We start from the raw sequence: 22,466 nt of genomic DNA on the forward strand, positions 1-22,466 counted from the left end.
GGAGTGCGAAGGTGAACGGAAAGGCACTGGAGCAAAGAACTGCCCTTGCGGTCTCTGCCTGGCCGGTTCCCCTCTCTCCACTAGGATTCTCTGCCTCAAACCCTATTACAGGGGCTGAGTCACTGGCTTACTGCTGCTCTTCCATGCCATCCCTAGGAGGGGTGCGTCACTTGAGTGGGTTGAGTCACTGAAGTGATCTCCTGTCCGGGTTGGCGCCCCCCCTTGGGTTGTGCCGTGGGGGAGATCTTCGTGGGCTATACTCAGCCTCGTCTCAGGATGGTAAGTTCGTGGTTGGAGATATCCTCCAGTATTTATGCTGCAATAGTTGTGTGTCTGGGGGGCTAGGTTCTGTTATATCTGGAGTATTTCTCTTGTCTTATCCGGTGTCCTGTGTGAATTCAGTATGTTCTCTCTAAATCTCTCTTTTTATTTTTCTTTCGGAGGACCTGAGCACTAGGACCATGCCTCAGGACTACCTGGCCTGATGTCTCCTTGCTGTCCCTAGTCCACCTGGTCGTGCTGCTTCTCCAGTTTCAACTGTTCTGCCTGCAGCTATGGAACCCTGACCTAGCAGCAGGCAGAACAGTTGAAACTGCAGCAGCGCCTCTTCAACCTCAGGAGGATGAAGAAATTTGGCTTGTCACCAAAAGCACTCACAAACTTTTACAGATACACAATCGAGAGCATCCTGTCGGGCTGTATCACCACCTGGTACAGCTTCTATCTCAAGGCCATCAGACTGTTAAACAGCCACCACTAACATTGAGTGGCTGCTGCCAACATACTGACTCAACTCCAGCCACTTTAATAATGGAAACATTCATGTAACAAATATATCACTAGCCACTTTAAACAATGCCACTTAATATAATGTTTACATACCCTACATTACTCATCTCATATGTATATACTGTGCTCGATACCATCTACTGCATCTTGACATCTTTATGTAATACATGTATCACTAGCCACTTTAAACATTGCCACTTTTATATGTTTACCTACCCTACATTACTCATCTCATATGTATATACTGTGTTCGATACCATCTACTGCATCTTGCCTATGCCGTTCTGTACCATCACTCATTCATATATCTTAATGTTCATATTCTTCATCCCTTTACATATTCTTCATCCCTTGTGTGTACAAGGTAATTGTTGTGAAATTGTTAGGTTAGATTACTCGCTGATTATTACTGCATTGTCGGAACTAGAAGCACAAGCATTTTGCTACACTCGCATTAACATCTGCTAACCATGTGTATGTGAGAAATAAAATTTGATTTGACCTGTTCACTGGACGTACTACCTGTCCCAGACCTGCTGTTTGATCTGAATGATCGGCTATGAAAAGCCAACTGACATTTATGCTTGTGGTGTTGACCTGTTGCGCCTTCTACAACCACTGTGATTATTATTTGACCCTGCTGGTCATCTATGAACATTTGAACATCTTGGCCATGTTCTGTTATAATCTCCCCCTGGCATAGCCAGAAGAGGACTGGCCACCCCTCATAGCCTGGTTCCTCTATAGGTTTCTTCCTAGGTTCTGGCCTTCATAGGGAGTTTTTCCTAGCCACCGTGCTTCTACACCTGCATTGCTTGCTGTTTGGGTTTTAGGCTGGGTTTCTGTACAGCACTTTGTGACATCAGCTGATTTAAGAAGGGCTTTATAAATACATTTGATTGATTGATTTGTCGCTAGCAACATTATTCAGTCATTCTGATTAAAGAGCATCTCACTGTGACAGTACTGCACGGTAAGACCGGCTGCTAGTGCTGTTGTTGGATCTGCCCCAAGCTTCAGCTTCTATCTCTGAAGTGGCTGTTTTTTGGGGGCCGTGAAATGAGAAGCTACCTACTGTATCCTTCACCACCTTTATGAAGAGCCTTTACGCTATCTAGTGGCCAAAAGCTGACACAGCACCTCAGCTGCAAATAGACTTCATTTAGGTAAGACAGGTCAATTATCGCTTTTCCCGTAAACCAAATAACAATAAGCTAAGCCACATATGCCGAGTGTGCAAAACATTTAGAACACCATCCTATAGTGAGTAGCAGCCCCTTTTGCCCTCAGAACAGCCTTAATTCATCAGGGCATTGACTCTACAAGGTGTCGAAAGTGTTCCACAGGGATGCTGGCCTATGTGGACTCCAATGCTGGATGTCCACAAGTTGGCTGGATGTCCTTTGGGTGATGGACCATTCTTGATACACACGGGAAACTATGAAAATCCCAGCAGCGTTGCAGTTCTTGACACAAACCCTTGCACCTGGCACCTACTACCATACCCTGTTCAAAGGCACGTAAATCTTTTGTCTTGCTGATTCATCTTCTGAATGGTACACGTACACAATCCATGACTCAATTGTCTCAAGGCTTAAACATCCTTCTTTACCCTGTCTCCTCCCCTTCATCTACACTGAAGTGGATTTAACAATTATTGCTTTACGTGTGTATCAAGAATGGTTAAATAAATAAAGGTTCAATAAAAAATATATAACAAGTGAAATCAATAAGGGATCATAATGTGAATTCACCTGGTCAGTCTGTCATGGAAAGAGCAGGTGTCCATAATGTGTTATACACTCAGTGTATGTCTCATAACAGACTAAACTATTCCCAACTTAAAAAACAACATCAATAAATGAAAACATTTGGGAAAATGTTTGACCATGGCACAGTCTTTGCTAAGAAATAGTAAACTGAACAGAGTGATATTTTCATTTAGATTTAATTTGAATAAAAATGTATTACATACAATAAAATATCCAGTGGTACCATTTCAAAGACAATATATATTTTTAAGTTAATTAAAATCAGAACTCAGGAAAATGAAATTAAAATGAAATTATTTTGTTATTTTTAATGTTTGGACTGTATGGACAATATTGTCAGCAGAGTCCACAACTGCCATCTGTGAGTAGCCTAGTCCATAAAACACCCACTAGCCTCTACCGTCTAGGCATGTGTAGATCTGAAGAAACATTTATATGTATTAGCAGTGCAGTGAAAATTCCTTGCAGATTTTGATGAAGTTCCTAGGTCAGGGACAGGGGGTGTTTCTGGGCCGTGCCCGTGCGTGTGTGTGTGTGTCAGGAGTGAGGGTGTAAGTACAGGATAGCCCCCGAATCCTCTAGTTTTTTTAAGGCTTCTGCTTCGTGGGTAAGGTCATGGTAGGAATCCTGGAACAGAACGAAAGCAGAGCCTAAACATAACATCACAGTGCACTGAAAAATCTACTAGCATGGCACATAACACTGAGTGTTGATCTCTCACAGGAGTTGAGTAAAATCCCATGCACACTCACCTTCATGGATTTCATAGTGTCATATCCATAGTAGTGTATAGGATGCTTCTGGTTTTTGGATGCTGGATATCCAAACCCAGCTATGTGGACCACATCACAGTAGTTGAGTGCCACGAACACGGCAAGGATCCCTGTAGTGGGGTGTACCGGTTTCTGTAGGAGGGAGAACCAAAACCAATGAGACCTACAGTATATTATAAACTGTGTGGTTCCAGCCCTGAATGCTGATTGGCTGACAGCCGTGGTATATCAGACCATATACCACGTGTATGACAAAACATTTAATTTTACTCCTCTAATTAAGTAGGTAACCAGTTTATAATAGCAATAAGTCACCTCGGGAGTTTGTGGTATATGGCCAACTTCGCGATGCTGTCATGCCTAAGAACAGTCCTTAGCCATGGTATATTAGCCATATACCACACCCCCTCGTGCCTTTTTGCTTAAGTAATATACATGTAGTATTATGTTTGACACAGTAGGGGGCATCCGAAACCAGTAAAAACTCCCATAGTCCTGCATTTCTAGTACATTAGTTGGCATGACAAGTAAATTACAGAGCAGTGTACCCTTTTCTTAATGTGTACTTAGACAAAGCGAGATGGTACTAGGATTTTTGACTTTTTGTCTCCAGTACAATGTGAGGGGTGTCCCTGGTTTGATTCCGTTCATGGACACACATCCCTGGGTAGCTCCTCTTTTCAGTTCGCTGCAGCTAGCGACTGGAACGAGCTGCAAAAAAACACTCAAACTGGACGTTTTATCTCCATCTCTTCATGCAAAGACTCAGTCATGGAAACTCTTGCTGACAGTTGTGGCTGCTTCGCGTGATGTATTGTTGTCTCTACCCTCTTGCCCTTTGTGCTGTTGTCTGTGCCCAATAATGTTTGTACCATGTTTGTGCTGCTTCCATGTTGTTCTTCTGCCATGTTGTGTTGCAACCATGTTGTCAAGTGTTGCTACCATACTGTGTTTTCATGTGTTGCTGCCTTGCTATGTTGTCGTCTTAGGTATCTCTTTATGTAGTGTTGTGGTGTCTCTCTTGTCGTGATGTGTTTTGTCCTATATTTTTATTTTTATTTTGTATTTTTAATCCCAGCCCCCGTCCCCACAGGAGGCCTTTGCCTTCTGGTAGGCCGTCATTGTAAATAAGAATTTGTTCTTAACTGACTTGCCTAGTTAAATAAAGGTTAAATAAAACTGCTCTATGTAAATAATGATTACCAATGTTCACAGAGGCAGCAGAGGGAAATTGTTTCTACATGAGAGCTGTGAAGGGGGATTAAAATCCCCTTTCCAAAGAGTAGGTTAAATTGAGCCTTTTTTTACATTCAGCATCGATCCCATCAAGGGAAATATAGTATACTTTCTAACAAAGATATCTACATATATTTCAGAATGTTGTGTATCCCTGGAAATAATCATAATTCATGTAAACATTACAGTTTTGAAAAAAAAAGTTATCTCTTGGCACAATTTATAACGGGTATGCGGTTAATCCACCTACAAATGTCTGTACCGAATTAAATAATTACCACTTCCTTTCTAAAATAATGTCTACCTTTATTTTCAAAACACAATTCTACACAATCCCAACCGCTTTTTGTATTTTAATCATTATAAGCATCTTTTAACACAGGCTTAAGACCTAACAAACAGTTTCTATTTAAAAAGAAAAACACATAGGCCAGGCCCTGTTGTTACATCATGACTACCGACCTGTAGCACACCTGGAGGCATGGGTCTTTGGCATGGGTCCTCAGATCCTCAAACGGTTCTACTGCTGCATCACTGCTTGGTATGGCAACTGCTCGGCCTCTGACCGCAAGGCACTACAATGGGTAGTGCGTACGGCCCAGTACATCACTGGGGCCAAGCTTCCTGCATTCCAGGACCTCTATACTAGGCGGTGTCAGAGGAAGGCCCTAAAAATTGCCAAAGACTAGCCACCCTAGTCATAGACTGTTGTCTATAAGCGTCAGTATAGAGACAAAGTAGAATCTCAATTCAACGGCTCAGACACAAGAGGTATGTGGCAGGGTCGACAGTCAATCACGGATTACAAAAAGAAAACCAGCCCCGTCACGGACCAGGATGTCTTGCTCCCAGGCAGACTAAATAACTTTTTTGCCCGCTTTGAGGACAATACAGTGCCACTGACACGGCCCGCAACTAAAACATGCGGACTCTCCTTCACTGCAGCCGACGTGAGGAAAACATTTAAACGTGTCAACCCTCGCAAGGCTGCAGGCCCAGACGGCATCCCCAGCCGCGCCCTCAGAGCATGCGCAGACCAGCTGGCTGGTGTGTTTACGGACATATTCAATCAATCCCTATCCCAGTCTGTTGTTCCCACAAGCTTCAAGAGGGACACCATTGTTCCTGTTCCCAAGAAAGCTAAGGTAACTGAGCTAAACGACTACCGCCCCGTAGCACTCACTTCCGTCATCATGAAGTGCTTTGAGAGACTAGTCAAAGACCATATCACCTCCACCCTATCTGACACCCTAGACCCACTCCAATTTGCTTACCGCCCAAATAGGTCCACAGACGATGCAATCTCAACCACACTGCACACTGCCCTAACCCATCTGGACAAGAGGAATACCTATGTGAGAATGCTGTTCATCGACTATAGCTTGGCATTTAACACCATAGTGCCCTCCAAGCTCGTCATCAAGCTCGAGACCCTGGGTCTCGACCCCGTCCTGTGCAACTGGGTACTGGACTTCCTGACGGGCCGTCCCCAGGTGGTGAGGGTAGGCAACAACATTTCCACCCCGCTGATCCTCAACACTGGGGCCCCACAAGGGTGCGTTCTGAGCCCTCTCCTGTACTCCCTGTTCACGCACGACTGCGTGGCCACGCACGCCTCCAACTCAATCCTCAAGTTTGCGGACGACACAACAGTGGTAGGCTTGATTACCAACAACGACGAGACGGCCTACAGGGAGGAGGTGAGGGCCCTCGGAGTGTGGTGTCAGGAAAATAACCTCACACTCAACATCAACAAAACTAAGGAGATGATTGTGGACTTCAGGAAACAGCAGAGGGAACACCCCCCCTATCCACATCGATGGAACAGTAGTGGAGAGGGTAGAAAGTTTTAAGTTCCTCGGCGTACACATCACAGACAAACTGAATTGGTCCACCCACACAGACAGCATCGTGAAGAAGGCGTAGCAGCGCCTCTTCAACCTCAGGAGGCTGAAGAAATTTGTCTTGTCACCAAAAGCACTCACAAACTTCTACAGATGCACAATCGAGAGCATCCTGTCGGGCTGTATCAACGCCTGGTACGGCAACTGCTCCGCCCACAACCGTAAGGCTCTCCTGAGGGTAGTGATGTCTGCACAACGCATCACCGGGGGCAAACTACCTGCCCTTCAGGACACCTACACCACCCGATGTCACAGGAAGGCCATAAAGATCATCAAGGACAACAACCACCCGAGTCACTGCCTGTTCACCCCGCTATCATCCAGAAGGCGAGGTCAGTACAGGTGCATCAAAGCTGGGACCGAGAGACTGAAAAACAGCTTCTATCTCAAGGCCATCAGACTGTTAAACAGCCACCACTATCATTGAGTGGCTGCTGCCAACACACTGACTCAACTCCAGCCACTTTAATAATGGGAATTGATGGGAAATTATGTAAAATATATCACTAGCCACTTTAAACAATGCTACCTAATATAATGTTTACATATCCTACATTATTCATCTCATATGTATATGTATATACTGTACTCTATATCATCTACTGCATGTTTATGTAATACATGTATCACTAGCCACTTTAACTATGCCACTTTGTTTACATACTCATCTCATATGTATATACTGCACTCAATACCATCTACTGTATTTTGCCTATGCCGCTCTGTACCATCACTCATTCATATATCTTTATGCACATATTCTTTATCCCCTTACACTTGTGTCTATAAGGTAGTAGTTTTGGAATTGTTAGCTAGATTACTTGTTGGTTATTACTGCATTGTCGGAACTAGAAGCACAAGCATTTCGCTACACTCGCATTAACATCTGCTAACCATGTGTATGTGACAAATAAAATTAGATTTGATTTGATTTGTCTTTGCTATCGCAAGGCAACTCGTACCGGAGCGCCAAGTCTAGGCTCAAGAGGCTTCTAAACAGCTTCTACCCCCAAGCTATAAGACTCCTGAACATCTAATCAAATTACTATTTGCATTGCCCCCCCCCCCCTCTTTTACGCTGCTGCTACTCTCTGTTATTATCTATGCATAGTCACTTTAATAACTCTACCTACATGTACATATTACCTCAATTACCTCAACTATCCTGTGCCCCCGCATATTGACTCTGTACCGGTACCCCCTGTATATAGCCTCGCTATTGTTATTTTACTGCTGCTCTCTAAATTATTTGTTATTTTATGTATACTTTTTTAGCCATTTTTCTTCAAACTGCATTGTTGTTAAGGGCTTGTAAGTAAGCATTTCACTATAAGGTATGTTGTATTCGGCGCATTTGACAAATAGCATTTGATTTGATTGAAGAGATATTGCCTTTAAGAACAATCTTAAAAGTATCTACTTTGGTTTAGATACAAGCATCGTGAAACCTCTAACACAATAAATTCATTTGACTTGGTGAAAGTCCGTTTTTTGGCCCTAAGTTGTTTACCACTTTTTCCATGTGGTTTCTTCCTTCACAGACTGAAATGATGGGGTGACTAAACTTATCCCTTTGGCTCAACTTACCCGACTCTCCCTTATCTGTTCCATGTAATCATTAACCTTGGTTTACTCAACAACCCACCATTTCCAAGGAAGCTTCTTGTTCAGGCACATTATTCCCGCCTACTGCTTTCTCAATTCCTTCCAATAGAACCCTACTGAGGTGCTGTGGGTCTGCAGTATAAATCAGCCAAATAAAATAAAAATAAAACAACAATACATAAAACCTTCAAAATGGCAGACCAATACTGAGTGCAGGAGCCTTTCCAAGGTAAATGTCTGTGAGTGAGTGAGTGAGTGAGTGAGTGAGTGAGTGAGTGAGTGAGTGAGTCAGTGAGTCAGTGAGTCAGTCAGTGAGTCCTGCAGGGCTTTACAAGCATGCTGTCTGACCTGGACAGCCATTACTCGTGCCCTAAGGAGAGAGAAACTGGAGAAACCAAGTTCTCAAACCTGTGCTTCTCCTCTCTTCATCACACTGTATGGGACATTCCTCCAAACCTGGTTCCTAATGCACTTAGCATAAGTGCCTTTTCTTCCTGAGCCTGGCTCGGCTAAATCTGACATTCTGTGTGCATTAGTCTCATGTGGTCGGTCACCGAGCGCTCCAACTTCTGCAGTGCCTCGCATAGTTTGGACATTGGCCCATGGAGCCTTGGTGAGGTGAATATTGTCACTGCTGTTCGCCAAGCAGACCAGATTGGTGGGAGTCGGACCTTTGTTTTGGAAGGGGGTGGCGGTGGGGGCTGTCTGACTGACAGGGGCATTAGTTAGCCCTCTAGCTCTCCTCAGCTCAGTCAGCCTCTGTATTGTAACCAGCCTGCTGCTGCTGCCTTCTCACAGGGCATGTGGATGACTGCCAACATGGCAGCCACAGGGAGGGGGTGAGAGTTTGGCATCGGGGTTGTGGGGCTGCGGTCGGGCCCGTGACCCTGGAAAGTGACAGGGGAGAGGGGAATGAGGGCAAAGGGGCCAGGATCGAGTGCTCGGCATGGTTCCTGTTCCTGTTCTCGCTCAGAGTAAACAGCCTACGCCCTCCAGCCAGACACCCAGCCAGCCAGGAGACAGCCAGCCAAGGTTGAGCTCATCTTGCCTGTAGGGCCACGCAGATGGAGGAGTGCTATGCTCGGGCTGCCCCGCTGATCGCCTGCAGGACCCCTTCTTTCCCACTGTTCCCTCGGCACAGACACCAGCCAGTTGTGTTTGCATTTCAGCAGTCCAAAGAGTGCACAGCCTCAGTCTCTGACACAGGGGCTCGCTGGGGGAACAAATTAAACCAAACTTAACCTGGCTTTGTTCCATCTCAAAGACATCTCCACCATGCACTGAACAAGCCCTCTTGGCAGATGGACCTCTTGGCCAATGAAAACACAATTCCACATTAGTTATAGCTCAAATCAATGTATCATGTATTTCAAAACCCAGAATTCCTCAGCCAAACAGAGAATTGTACTCCCAATTTGTGAACAGAAAACAGCTCAATGGCTTACTATTCAAATGTCATCCATCACAATATTCTATTCCGCAATAATTTTTCTTCATTCCATTAGTTCTGTTGTTCCATTCTGCATATGTTCTACTGTTATTTTGTGGAATTCCCTGCAGTATCGTTTTGTTCTTGCTCATCCATTTCTGGGTAACCAGTAGAGCGTTTGGGACTGACCTCCTTTCCAAACTGCAGCTGGTAGACAGCACAAAACACTGGCCACTTTACATGGATTTATTTTCTGCCCATTACCTGGTTCCCAACGTGGCTAGGAGTAAACAGAGCTGATCCCTTACCTGTTTGCTCTTTGGTTGAAGTGGGATTTGTAGCAGACTGCTGGCCGTCCCATGCAGGAAGTGAGGGTCCAGCACCCGGATGCGACTGGTCCTGCCCAGCCAGATCTGTGGAGGGGGCTTCCAGAAACCTTTCCTCACCTGACACACACACACACACACACACACACACACACACACACACACACACACACAGGAAAAGGTGTGTTGATTAGTGAGTACACACACACAGAGCCCGTGTCTACACAATTGAGGCCCTGTTTAAGTCTCATTCTTCTCAGGGCGACCTACTCCTAAATGAAGGAGTAATGACCCTGTCCCTAATCATGCTAATAGCGACCATAGCAGCCTGAGCTAAACCAGAGAGTGGAGGTGTTTGGGCTGCTGAGACTACAGTTGGATTTTCAAGTAGGTTTGGCAAGGCTGCCATTGATAATGTACATTTTGTCACTGCGTGGATGGATTGCAAGTACCAGGGAAGCAGCTAAAATGGAGGTGTGTGTGCGCACACATCCAGTACCCTCTTCTCGTCGTACAGGATCTCTTTGAGCCAGCGGAGGTCCTGCTGTTTGAAAGGCACTAGGACCATAAGGGTGTCGGGGTCGTTGTGCATGCTGGGGTTGTAGGAGGCCGACTCAGGGTAGAAGAGACGCATAGTGGTCTTGTTCCCCACGTCATCCTCATAACCTCTGACAGGGGCATCATTCAGCCTGCACAGGGACACAGATAAAGATAAACCTTAGCCATTCACTTCTATAAAAATAAAACAGAGTAAAAACACCAGCACACAATTCCTGAAGTGTAAATAGCAACACTCCAACCACAAAGGGTTTTCTTAGTGAGACTTCCTATTTATCTTATTTTCCCATGATGTTACTTGCACCCTGCACCTACGTAAGTTTGTTGGATTGTGTTTATTGCATTTGAATAAAAAAGCAAACAAGTAACAGTGCTACACTGGACAAAAATAACATGGAGTTAATTCTACGCTTGCCACCAGTCACAGTTTCAGTATCCTTGCGTGCCAGGAATGCCATCGCTGGTGAAATTGACTACAGTTCAAGTAACCTTCATATTCTGAGTGTTTGCATGATAAGTTGAAAGCTGTTCTACCCTGCCTCTTATGTAACAGAATGCACTCCACTATTTCACCACCATGTATCAAAACAGGTGAAAACCCCTGTCTAGTTTATAGTGTTTAGGATTGTACATTTTAATGCAAGATTGCTCTGATTGTGTCTGGCGTTTTAAGATTTTTCCAGTCTAATGCAAGCGTCGGAAACATCAGGCTTGGTAGGAGAACAGAGCACCAAATGTCAATGAACTCTATTTCCTCAGCCTATGAGATTAGATTCAGAGAATCGGAGAAGTAAGAGCTGAGCAGAACAGAACAAAGCAGAACAGACCAGAGTGCATTGTGCCTGGATATGACCAGGCAAAATTGCCTGGGCTGTTGGTAAGAGGCTTATAAAAAAAAACTAAAAATTTATGTGTTCCTTCCAAGGCTATAAATCTGATTTGAAGAGGGCGCTGGGGTGTTTTTCTGCATGGTCGACCAAATCCCCCTTTTAAGCGCCTGAGTTAACCCAACAGTTGACTGATTGCATAGAGAAAGGCATTAAAGCAAGGTCACCAGTCTGAGCTGGCCATTATAGTACAGCATTATGTTTCCATGGGCAAAACGAATTAGAATACCCCTCTTTAGAGGACAATGCATCATAGAAAATCTGTTTGTTTTTTACTGGATTGCGGGAATTGCTACGGAAAAGGCCATTGGGGGACTGGTTAAATGCTATTGTGGCTATAGATTGTACCCTGAGCCATATTTCGATATCAAATGCAGGCCTGCCAACCCTGTCCGTACTAGACGGGCGCGAAAAATTGGAGATTCAACTCGCAAATCTAGTGCAAAGGCATTTTAGAAGCAATGCCTCTATAGCTAATACCGGACACTCATTCATTATTCCTCGTGTAGTCTTCTAAACTCACGACTCCATGTAATGCCAAGATGTTTATATTTCTTTTGATTATACTTTTGTAATACTTTGTGACGTGGATCATAATTACAGTTACAGTCTATCAGATTGCGTGATCCTCGTAATGTTACGGGGAAAATAGAACTGTTGGGACGCAGAATTAAATGTATATCACACTCGCACAAATGCGACCAGTTATTTTTCGTATTTGCATTTAATTTCTTTCACTCGCAAATGCGAGTGAACTGCTGGCACTTTAGAGCCCACTGAATGTCCATTCTATGTTCGCTAACGTTAGCGTGAAACAATTAGTGTTGACCTTTCCACAACACACGGAGTCAAAAAGGGATTTGTCCATGTGTTCACGTACAGCTGACAGTCGGCAAACTCAGCATCACAACAAACAGGAGGTGCAGACAAGGGGTAGCTACGTCGAATAATGATGCATTAATCTCCATGTCTATTGACACAAACTCTGTACATGTTTGTGTGTTGCAGCTCGATAATCGGGATGTTAGATTTACTCTGTGGATTTAAACTAAAATAAAATGTCAAAAATAATAATAATCAGGCCCTATTCATTTCTGCGTACTTTTAACTCGGATCTTGTACCTACGTACATGGACAGAGAATTGTGTAGCTGGTACGTAAAATGAGTGCATGTTGGCAGGTCTGCAAATGATATGGCTCTTGACTGTACTGTCTGCAATATAATGCACTCTGTGTACTGATATTGATTAGGAACACCATTAATTGTGCAGGAACATCATTGGATAAAACAGAAATGAGGAGTCCTGGGAATAGTTCAACAGAAGAGGAGGGAGGATGGACTTAATGAAGATTTTTGTGGTAGAAAACAGGATGGAACCATTAGGCTTAATACTTACCGGATCACCACATCATACTCGTTGATGACGCCCCCCAAGGAGCTGTTTTTAATGGCAAACCCATTTCCTATGACTGCACATGTTCTGCAGTCTAGACTGAGGAAATACATCAAAATAAATTAAGTTCAGTATAATTCACTGCTTCCTATTATTACAATCCATTTACTTTAGTGTTGCCTGTATTATCATTTTAGAGTTCAAGACCACTTTCAGAGGGGTGACTGTAACTGCACACTACAGTAGAACCACTGGACATTTTCCAACACTGCCATTGTAATAGTGACTGGTCACACTGCTTGGTTTGACAATTGGCATTCTTTCTTGAAATTAAGTAAGGCAGCTTCCTTGTCCACCCATTATACACACACCACAGGGATGATTTGAGTCATTATGTTAGCACAGCATTTACACTACAATACATTGTGGAGAGTTATGAGAAAAAAATGACCCTTGTGTAAATTGCTCTCAGACGCATATCACCCCATCGGTGGTTCTTTGTGATCTTAACAATTATTGTAAGAAATAAAGTGGTTAAAACAGCACACCAGAGGTTAAAAACCTTGCTAATATGGCTAAGAAACACTCATCACACTTACCGATCAATGCTGGCCGGCATTTTGTAATTGGCAATAATGGCTAACACTCTCAGCAGCAGTAACTCTGGAAAGGAGAGAGGGATTAATAAAGTGTGATCACTCAGACTGATAAAAACATTTATTTAACTAGGCAAGTCAGTTAAGAACACATTCTTATTTACAATGACGGCCTACCCCAGCCAAACCTGGGCCAATTATGCGCCGCCCTATTGGACTCCAAATCACAGCTGGATGTGATACAGCCTGGATTTGAACCAGGGACTGACACCTCTTGCACTGAGATGCAGTGTCTTAGACCGCTGTGCCACTCGGGAGCCCAGATGCTGAGGACAGTTTGTCTTCACATAGAGAAGTCCATATTGAGAGGACCAATGACCCAATACTGTTTCCAGCTAACTCGTCATAAACTCAATAAATGTCGCACACGTTTTCTGGAAAGTGGACATTGACTCCATAATGCTTCTCAATAAAATGTATCTTATAAATCATCAGCTGTCACAAAGTGCTATACAGATACCCAGCCTAAAACCCCAAAGAGTACGTGTTACTTTATAGCAGGGGAACAGTGGTGACTTTTTATAGCAGTATATGCAAACGGCTGCTCATTCAAAAAGTAACTAGACCAAACAAAACAGGAAGGGACTCAAGTCAACTCTTGGTGAACTGACAGCGTGTAGAGCTTGGCTGAGAATGAAATGTATATGTATTTAGATGTAACGCCCCTCTGAAAAAGAAAAATTACATGTACAAAAACAATAAAAATGCATACAAATATAACCCTGACCCATTCCCCCCTAAGGCCCTATCCACCCGCCCGCATCCTCCCTCCCCACCTAGAAACTACGCTTCCCACCCTGCCTAACGGAGATTGTTCATTACAGAGTCAAGTATATTTTTCCAGGCCTCAATTGTTCCTTCACTAGCACCATTCATTCTCGCTGTCGATAATCCTAATGCAATAACTTCCAATAGTAACTGTATCCACTGGTTAAATGGGAGAGAGTGAGGTGGTTGCCATCATAGAGACACATTTGTTTTTTGCAGCATTGCTTCCTGCCAGCAGAAATCTTCTCTGATTGAGAGATTCAAGGGGCTATCATTGTTAAGTAACAAAATAAATGGAAAGCATTGAAAAGTTACATTTCTGCACAAAATGTATTTTGTAACTTTTCCCCAGAAACATTTAACTGCAGAGGGTCATGTAAAAATCTTCCCAGCGTGACATAGTTCCCAATCGTTCTGATCGTTCTTCATTGTGACGTCATGCTGTAAAATTGATCCCAGCTTGAAAATATTGCCAGTTGAATAATTACACGCGCATCTCTTTATGTGGATGGCTGAGCTAGTCTTTTTATGCGGATGGCTGAGTTCGTCTCTTTATGCGGATGGCTGAGCTCATCTCTTTATGCGGGTGGCTGAGCTCGTCTTTTTATGCGGATGGCTGAGTTCGTCTCTTTATGCGGGTGGCTGAGCTCGTCTCTTTATGCGGGTGGCTGAGCTCGTCTCTTTATGTGGATGGCTGAGCTCGTCTCTTTATGCGGATGGCTGAGCTCGTCTCTTTATGCGGATGGCTGAGTTCGTCTTTTTATGCGGATGGCTGAGCTCATCTCTTTATGCGGATGGCTGAGTTCGTCTCTTTATGCGGGTGGCTGAGCTCGTCTCTTTATGCGGATGGCTGAGCTCGTCTCTTTATGCGGATGGCTGAGCTCGTCTCTTTATGCGGATGGCTGAGTTCGTCTTTTTATGCGGATGGCTGAGCTCATCTCTTTATGCGGATGGCTGAGTTCGTCTCTTTATGCGGATGGCTGAGCTCGTCTCTTTATGCGGATGGCTGAGCTCATCTCTTTATGCGGATGGCTGAGCTCATCTCTTTATGCGAATGGCTGAGCTCATCTCTTTATGCGGATGGCTGAGCTCATCTCTTTATGCGGATGGCTGAGCTCATCTCTTTATGCAGATGGCTGAGCTCATCTCTTTATGCGAATGGCTGAGCTAGTCTTTTTATGCGGATGGCTGAGTTCGTCTCTTTATGCGGATGGCTGAGCTCATCTCTTTATGCGGGTGGCTGAGTTCGTCTCTTTATGCGGATGGCTGAGCTAGTCTTTTTATGCGGATGGCTGAGTTCGTCTCTTTATGCGGATGGCTGAGCTCATCTCTTTATGCGGGTGGCTGAGCTCGTCTTTTTATGCGGATGGCTGAGTTCGTCTCTTTATGCGGGTGGCTGAGCTCGTCTCTTTATGCGGGTGGCTGAGCTCGTCTCTTTATGCGGATGGCTGAGCTCGTCTCTTTATGCGGATGGCTGAGCTCGTCTCTTTATGCGGATGGCTGAGTTCGTCTTTTTATGCGGATGGCTGAGCTCATCTCTTTATGCGGATGGCTGAGTTCGTCTCTTTATGCGGGTGGCTGAGCTCGTCTCTTTATGCGGATGGCTGAGCTCGTCTCTTTATGCGGATGGCTGAGCTCGTCTCTTTATGCGGATGGCTGAGTTCGTCTTTTTATGCGGATGGCTGAGCTCATCTCTTTATGCGGATGGCTGAGTTCGTCTCTTTATGCGGATGGCTGAGCTCGTCTCTTTATGCGGATGGCTGAGCTCATCTCTTTATGCGGATGGCTGAGCTCATCTCTTTATGCGAATGGCTGAGCTCATCTCTTTATGCGGATGGCTGAGCTCATCTCTTTATGCGGATGGCTGAGCTCATCTCTTTATGCAGATGGCTGAGCTCATCTCTTTATGCGAATGGCTGAGCTCATCTCTTTATGCGGATGGCTGAGCTCATCTCTTTATGCGGATGGCTGAGCTCATCTCTTTATGCGGATGGCTGAGCTCATCTCTTTATGTAGATGGCGAAGCTCATGCAGATGTTTCTCTCACACCATCCCTTGACCTCAAAAAACTGTTCTGTGGGCACGCACATTTGCTTCACACATCTGTCAATCAATGGTGACCAGGAGTATTGACTCGGACCAATCAGAAGCTTGTTGAGGCATGAGGTCAGCATATAAATACCTGGACTCGCACATCAAAGTGCTGAGGGATGATGTAAGGAGAGATTTTTTGTGATTGCAAAGACTTGGGTGCTACGTTTTCGAATGACAGTGCATACATTTGTTTGTTAGTTGAGTTTGAGTTTATTCATTCTTACTCACAGATCAAACAGAAGAAATGCAGAATTTACATTACTAATAATTGCAAAACACTCATTTTGATTCATAATTACATTGTTTTTCAATTTTGCACCAAATAGAAAGTGTGAGCAATAATAAGACCAAAGCATAGTTTACATTGTCTTAAGGGATAAATCAATGAAGACCACCTCTTCCAGGGCCATAGGAGACACCATATTTCTCTATACTCAGCCGGTGGGGCAGAAGAATCATGTCTAAACCAATTGAGGATGGGGTGAAACGCTAGCGCCTGGAAATACAATTTAAAGTTTGGTACAAATAGTCCTCAAACGTCTTTCCTTGCAATATACATTTTACAACCGCACAATGAATTGTATCCCAATAGCGGGATACAAAGAGGAGCCATGGGAAGAATTAAACTACAGAAATTTAGCAGTGGCAATATATTCATTTTGACGGTTAAAGCAATTGGGATATAATTCCATCTACTGAGGTCAGATTTCATTGATTTGAGCGTTCTGTTGAAGTTTCTGGCAATGGTTTTATATAAAGAAGGAAATATACCTTCTCCCAAATATTTCAAATGGTAAACGACATGGATTCCATAAATAGAGATAGAGTCCTCCATCGGGTCTTGAGAGGCAGCAGCACTGATTTGGTTAGACTAGTTTTATAACTTGAGATGAAGCTGAATTTATCTTCAATGCGTTTGGGAGCGATTGAGATACATTGTCTACATATAGTAAAGTATTGTCTGCATCTAATGAGATTAAGTGAACTGTAGATTTGAGAGAAATTTGTGTTAATTCCTACGATTGACGAATTGCCTGGGCCAGACGTTCCACGGACAATAAGATTTGCAATGTCAAAATTGGATCGCCTCGTCTGCTACTTCTAGTGATTCTGAATGGAACAAATGAGATATTGCCTGTTATAACTATGGCTGAGGGATTGACATATAGTATTTTAATAATATTCATGTAATTGGAGACAATTCCTATATGTTCCAAGACAGAGCAGAGATATGACCATTCTAGACTATCAAAAGCTATTTCTGCATCAAGAGGTAATACAGCCCAAGGAGCTGTTGTTTCTGATGAAGCATCGAAGATATGTAATAGTCGATGGAGGTTATCCAAGAATAAACACTTTTTAACAAACCCGATTTGGTCCATGTGGATCAATTTGGGTAAGTAAGACTTGAGACGACAACATTTTGGAAAAAAAAACATTTAATATTGGTGTTTATCAAAGATAGGGAGCGATAGTGAGAACCTGGGTGGTATCAATACCTTTTTTAAATAAAAGTGTAATTAGAATTAAATATATTTTCATTAACATGTTCCATTAAAGTCTTTGTGCTTTGTGGGAAAGAGAGGAAAACAAAGAAATGACACAATGAAATGAGAGAACATACCACTTCCTTTAATACCGTAGGGCAACGCTAATGTGGACTGATGTTGTCGCCAGAAGAAATCATCCAGTTTGAAGAAGAGCTCTGTTTGTCTGCTAATGCTGTATTAGGAACAGTGGAGAAAATAATTCACATTACAACCTGGAAATACGCAAGGATATAGTGTACAGTTCCTACTAAATATTCCAAACTGCCAATGGTATGGGGATATAAAGTACACACTGCTGACCTGGCAGTTTTAGTTTCAGTCATTAAAATGGAAATGAACTTAGCCATAATTCCTTCTCATAGTTCAGTCTAATCAACCCCCATGTCTATCAGGCAGACAAATCGTACGTATTATAAGCAAAGCCGATTTCAATAAAAATGTTCCCAACTCAACAAGTAATATGTTAACATGATGTCATTCAGCAAGCATGCCCCTCTACAAAATAAACTGTTGGCATTTTTACTGCCAAGAAGAAGAAGAAAAAAAACAATGATGTACATTGCATTCGGAAAGCATTCAGATCCCTCCACTATTTCCATTTTTATTTAGAGCCTTATTCTAAAATAGATTACATATTTTTGTTTAATCCTTTTTATCAAAAATATAAACTGAAATATGACATTTACATAATTATTCAGATCATGTCCAATCAATTGAATTTACCACAGGTGAAATCCAATCAAGTTGTAGATACATCTCAAGGATGATCAATGGAACAGGATGCACCTGAACTCAATTTTGAGTCTCATAGCAAAGGGTCTGAATACTTACAGTGGGGCAAAAAAGTATTTAGTCAGCCATCAATTGTGCAAGTTCTCCCACTTAAAAAGATGAGAGAGGCCTGTAATTTTCATCATAGGTACACTTCAACTATGACAGACAAAATGAGAAAAAAAATCCAGAAAATCACATTGTAGGATTTTTTATGAATTTATTTGCAAATTATGATGGAAAATAAGTATTTGGTCACCTACAAACAAGCAAGATTTCTGGCTCTCACAGACCTTTAACTTCTTGTTTAAGAGGCTCCTCTGTCCTCCACTCGTTACCTGTATTAATGGCACCTGTTTGAACTTATCAGTATAAAAGACAACCGTCCACAACCTCAAACAGTCGAACTCCAAACTCCACTATGGCCAAGACCAAAGGGGTGTCAAAGGACACCAGAAACAAAATTGTAGACCTGCACCAGGCTGGGAAGACTGAATCTGCAATAGGTAAGCAGCTTGGTTTGAAGAAATCAACTGTGGGAGCAAGTATTAGGAAATGGAAGACATACAAGACCACTGATAATCTCCCTCGATCTGGGGCTCGACGCAAGATCTCACCCCGTGGGGTCAAAATGATCACAAGAACGGTGAGCAAAAATCCCAGAACCAAACTGGGGGACCTAGTGAATGACCTGCAGAGAGCTGGGACCAAAGTAACAAAGCCTACCATCAGTAACACACTACGCCGCCAGGGTCTCAAATCCTGCAGTGCCAGACGTCCCCCTGCTTAAGCCAGTACATGTCCAGGCCCGTCTGAAGTTTGCTAGAGAGCATTTGGATGATCCAGAAGAAGATTGGGAGAATGACATATGGTCAGATGAAACCAAAATATAACTTTTTGGTAAAATCTCAACTTGTCGTGTTTGGAGGACAAAGAATGCCGAGTTGCATCCATGAACACCATACCTACTGTGAAGCATGGGGGTGGAAACATCATGCTTTGGGGCTATTTTTCTGCAAAGGGACCCGGACGACTGATCCGTGTAAAGGAAATAATGAATGGGGCAATTTGTCTTGAGATTTTGAGTGAAAACCTCCTTCCATCAGCAAGGGCATTGAAGATGAAACGTGGCTGGGTCTTTCAGCATGACACTGATCCCAAACACACCGCCCGGGCAACAAAGGAGTGGCTTCGTAAGAAGCATTTCAAGGTCCTGGAGTGGCCTAGCCAGTCTCCAGATCTCAGCCTCATAAAAAATCTTTGGAGGGAGTTGAAAGTCCGTGTTGCCCAGCAACAGCACAAAAACATCACTGCTCTAGAGGAGATCTGCATGGAGGAATGGGCCAAAATACCAGCAACAGTGTGTGAAAACCTTGTGAAGACTTACAGAAAACGTTTGACCTCTGTCATTGCCAACAAAGGGTATATAACAAAGTATTGAGATAATCTTTTGTTATTGACCAAATACTTAGTTTCCACCATAATTTGCAAATAGATTCATTAAAAATTCTACAATGTGATTTTCTGGATTTCTTTTCTCATTTTGTCTGTCATAGTTGAAGTGTACCTATGATGAAAATTACAGGCCTCTCTCATCTTTTTAAGTGGGAGAACTTGCACAATTGGTGGCTGACTAAATACTTTTTTGCCCCACTGTATGTAAATAAGGTATCTGTTTTCTATTTGTAATACATTTTTAAAAAACTGGTTTTGCTTTGTTATTATTGGGTATTGTTTGTCGATTGATGAGGAAAATGTTGTTTTAATCTATTTTAGAATAACAGTAACAAAACAAAATGTGGAAAAAGGAAAGGTGTCTGAATACTTTCCGAATGCACTGTACCAGAAAGGGTTTTTACAGTGCTGATAGTCACTGTTAATTATATTTGCATAGTCAATTTACACCTACCTACATGTACAAATTACCATGATTTCAAAGGAATTGTCATTAGATCTGGGCAAGGGTACCAAAACATTTCTGCAGCATTGAAGGTCCACAAGAAGAGTGGTTTCCCATCATTCTTAAATGGAAGAAGTTTGGAACCACCAAGACTCTTCCTAGAGCTGGCCGCCAGGCCAAACTGAGCAATCTTGGTGTGTTTGGACCATAAGAGTTTGTTGGTGATGTGGACACCAAGGAACTTGAAACTCTCGACCTGCACCACTTCAGCCCCGTCAATGTGAATGGGGGCGTGTTCGGCCCTCATTTTCCTGTAGTCCACGATCAGCTCCTTTGTCTTGCTGACGTTGAGGTTGAGGTTGTCGGTGATCAGACCTACCACCGTTGTTGTTGTCAGCAAACTTAATGATGGTGTTGGAATCTTGCTTGGCCGCGCAGTCATGAGTGAACAGGGAGTACAGAAGGGGACTAAGCACTCACCCCTGAAGGCACCTGTGTTGAGGATCAGCGTAGCAGATGTGTTATTGCCTACCCTTACCACCTGGTGACGGCGCGACAGGAAGTCCAGGATCCAGTTGCAGAGAGAGGTGTTTGGTCCCAGGGTCTTTAACTTAGTGATGAACTTTGTGTGCACTATGGTGTTGAACGCTGAGCTGTAGTCAATAAACAGCATTCTCACATAGGTGTTCCTTTTGTCCAGGTGAGAAAGGGCAGTGTGGAGGGCGATTGAGATTGCATCATCTGTGGATCTGTTGGGGATATATGCAAATTGGAGAGGGTCTAGGGTTTCCGGGATGATGATGTCGATGTGAGCCATGACCAGCCTTTAAAAGCACTTCATGAATACAGACGTGAGTGCTACAGGGAGGTAGTCATTTAGGCAGGTTACCGTTGCTTTCTTGGGCACAGGGACTATGGCGGTCTGTTTGAAACATGTTGGTATTACAGACTCGGTCAGGGAGAGGTTAAAAACACCTGCACACCCATCCAGCATCACTACTCTGGACGGTTCTGACTTACAATAAGTGGACAACTACAAATACCTAGGTGTCTGGTTAGACGCTAAACTCTCCTTCCAAACTCACATTAAGCATTTCCAATCCAAAATGAAATCTAGAATCAGCTTCCTATTTCGCAACAAATCATCCTTCACTCATGCTGCCAAACATACCCTTGTAAAACTGACTATCCTACCGACCCCTGACTTCGGCGATGTCATTTACAAAATAGCTTCCAACACTCTACCTTGCAAATTGGATGCAGTTTATCACAATGCCGTCCGTTTTGTTACCAAAGCCCCATATGCTACCCACCACTGCGACCTGTATGCTCTCCTTGGCTGGCTCTCGTTGGCTGGCCCTCGCTTCATATTCGTTGCCAAACACACTGGCTCCAGGTCATCTTTAAGTCTTTGCTAGGTAAAGCCCCGCCTTATCTAAGCTCACTGGTCACCATAGCAGCACCCACTCGTAGCACGCGCTCCAGCAGGTACAGTGCCTTGCGAAAGTATTCGGCCCCCTTGAACTTTGCGACCTTTTGCCACATTTCAGGCTTCAAACATAAAGATATAAAACTGTATTTTTTTGTGAAGAATCAACAACAAGTGGGACACAATCATGAAGTGGAACGACATTCATTGGATATTTCAAACTTTTTTAACAAATCAAAAACTAAAAAATTGGGCGTGCAAAATTATTCAGCCCCTTTACTTTCAGTGCAGCAAACTCTCTCCAGAAGTTCAGTGAGGATCTCTGAATGATCCAATGTTGACCTAAATGACTAATGATGATAAATACAATCCACATGTGTGTAATCAAGTCTCCTTATAAATGCACCTGCACTGTGATAGTCTCAGAGGTCCGTTAAAAGCGCAGAGAGCATCATGAAGAACAAGGAACACACCAGGCAGGTCCGAGATACTGCTGTGAAGAAGTTTAAAGCCGGATTTGGATACAAAAAGATTTCCCAAGCTTTAAACATCCCAAGTAGCACTGTGCAAGCGATAATATTGAAATGAAAGGAGTATCAGACCACTGCAAATCTACCAAGACCTG

At 43.4% G+C, this 22,466-nt stretch overlaps 1 protein-coding gene across 9 annotated transcripts in view; it reads right to left on the reverse strand.

Moving 5' to 3' along the window:
• Positions 1-2,721: 2,721 nt before the first annotated feature.
• Positions 2,722-22,466, reverse strand: part of LOC110504038 (CMP-N-acetylneuraminate-beta-galactosamide-alpha-2,3-sialyltransferase 4) — a 72,603-nt gene continuing 52,858 nt past the window's right edge. For 3 of the 9 annotated variants that reach the window (XM_021582838.3, XM_021582840.3, XM_021582839.3), the window contains 7 exons: positions 17,816-17,913; positions 13,273-13,336; positions 12,677-12,772; positions 10,334-10,523; positions 9,817-9,954; positions 3,314-3,466; positions 2,722-3,188 (listed from right to left, as the gene is read on the reverse strand). In XM_021582838.3, coding sequence (XP_021438513.1) covers positions 3,099-3,188; positions 3,314-3,466; positions 9,817-9,954; positions 10,334-10,523; positions 12,677-12,772; positions 13,273-13,336; positions 17,816-17,913 — 829 coding nt within the window. In that variant the 3' untranslated portion in view covers positions 2,722-3,098. Of the gene's footprint in view, positions 3,189-3,313; positions 3,467-8,487; positions 9,293-9,816; positions 9,955-10,286; positions 10,524-12,676; positions 12,773-13,272; positions 13,337-17,815; positions 17,914-22,466 lie in introns of those variants that run through there. The other 6 variants (XR_016491391.1, XR_016491392.1, XM_021582841.3 and 3 more) reach the window with 4 other exon arrangements.

This window comes from Oncorhynchus mykiss, chromosome 24 (genome assembly GCF_057628025.1).
Source record: "Oncorhynchus mykiss isolate SJ-2025 chromosome 24, ASM5762802v1, whole genome shotgun sequence".
Taxonomy (NCBI): Eukaryota; Metazoa; Chordata; class Actinopteri; order Salmoniformes; family Salmonidae; genus Oncorhynchus; species Oncorhynchus mykiss.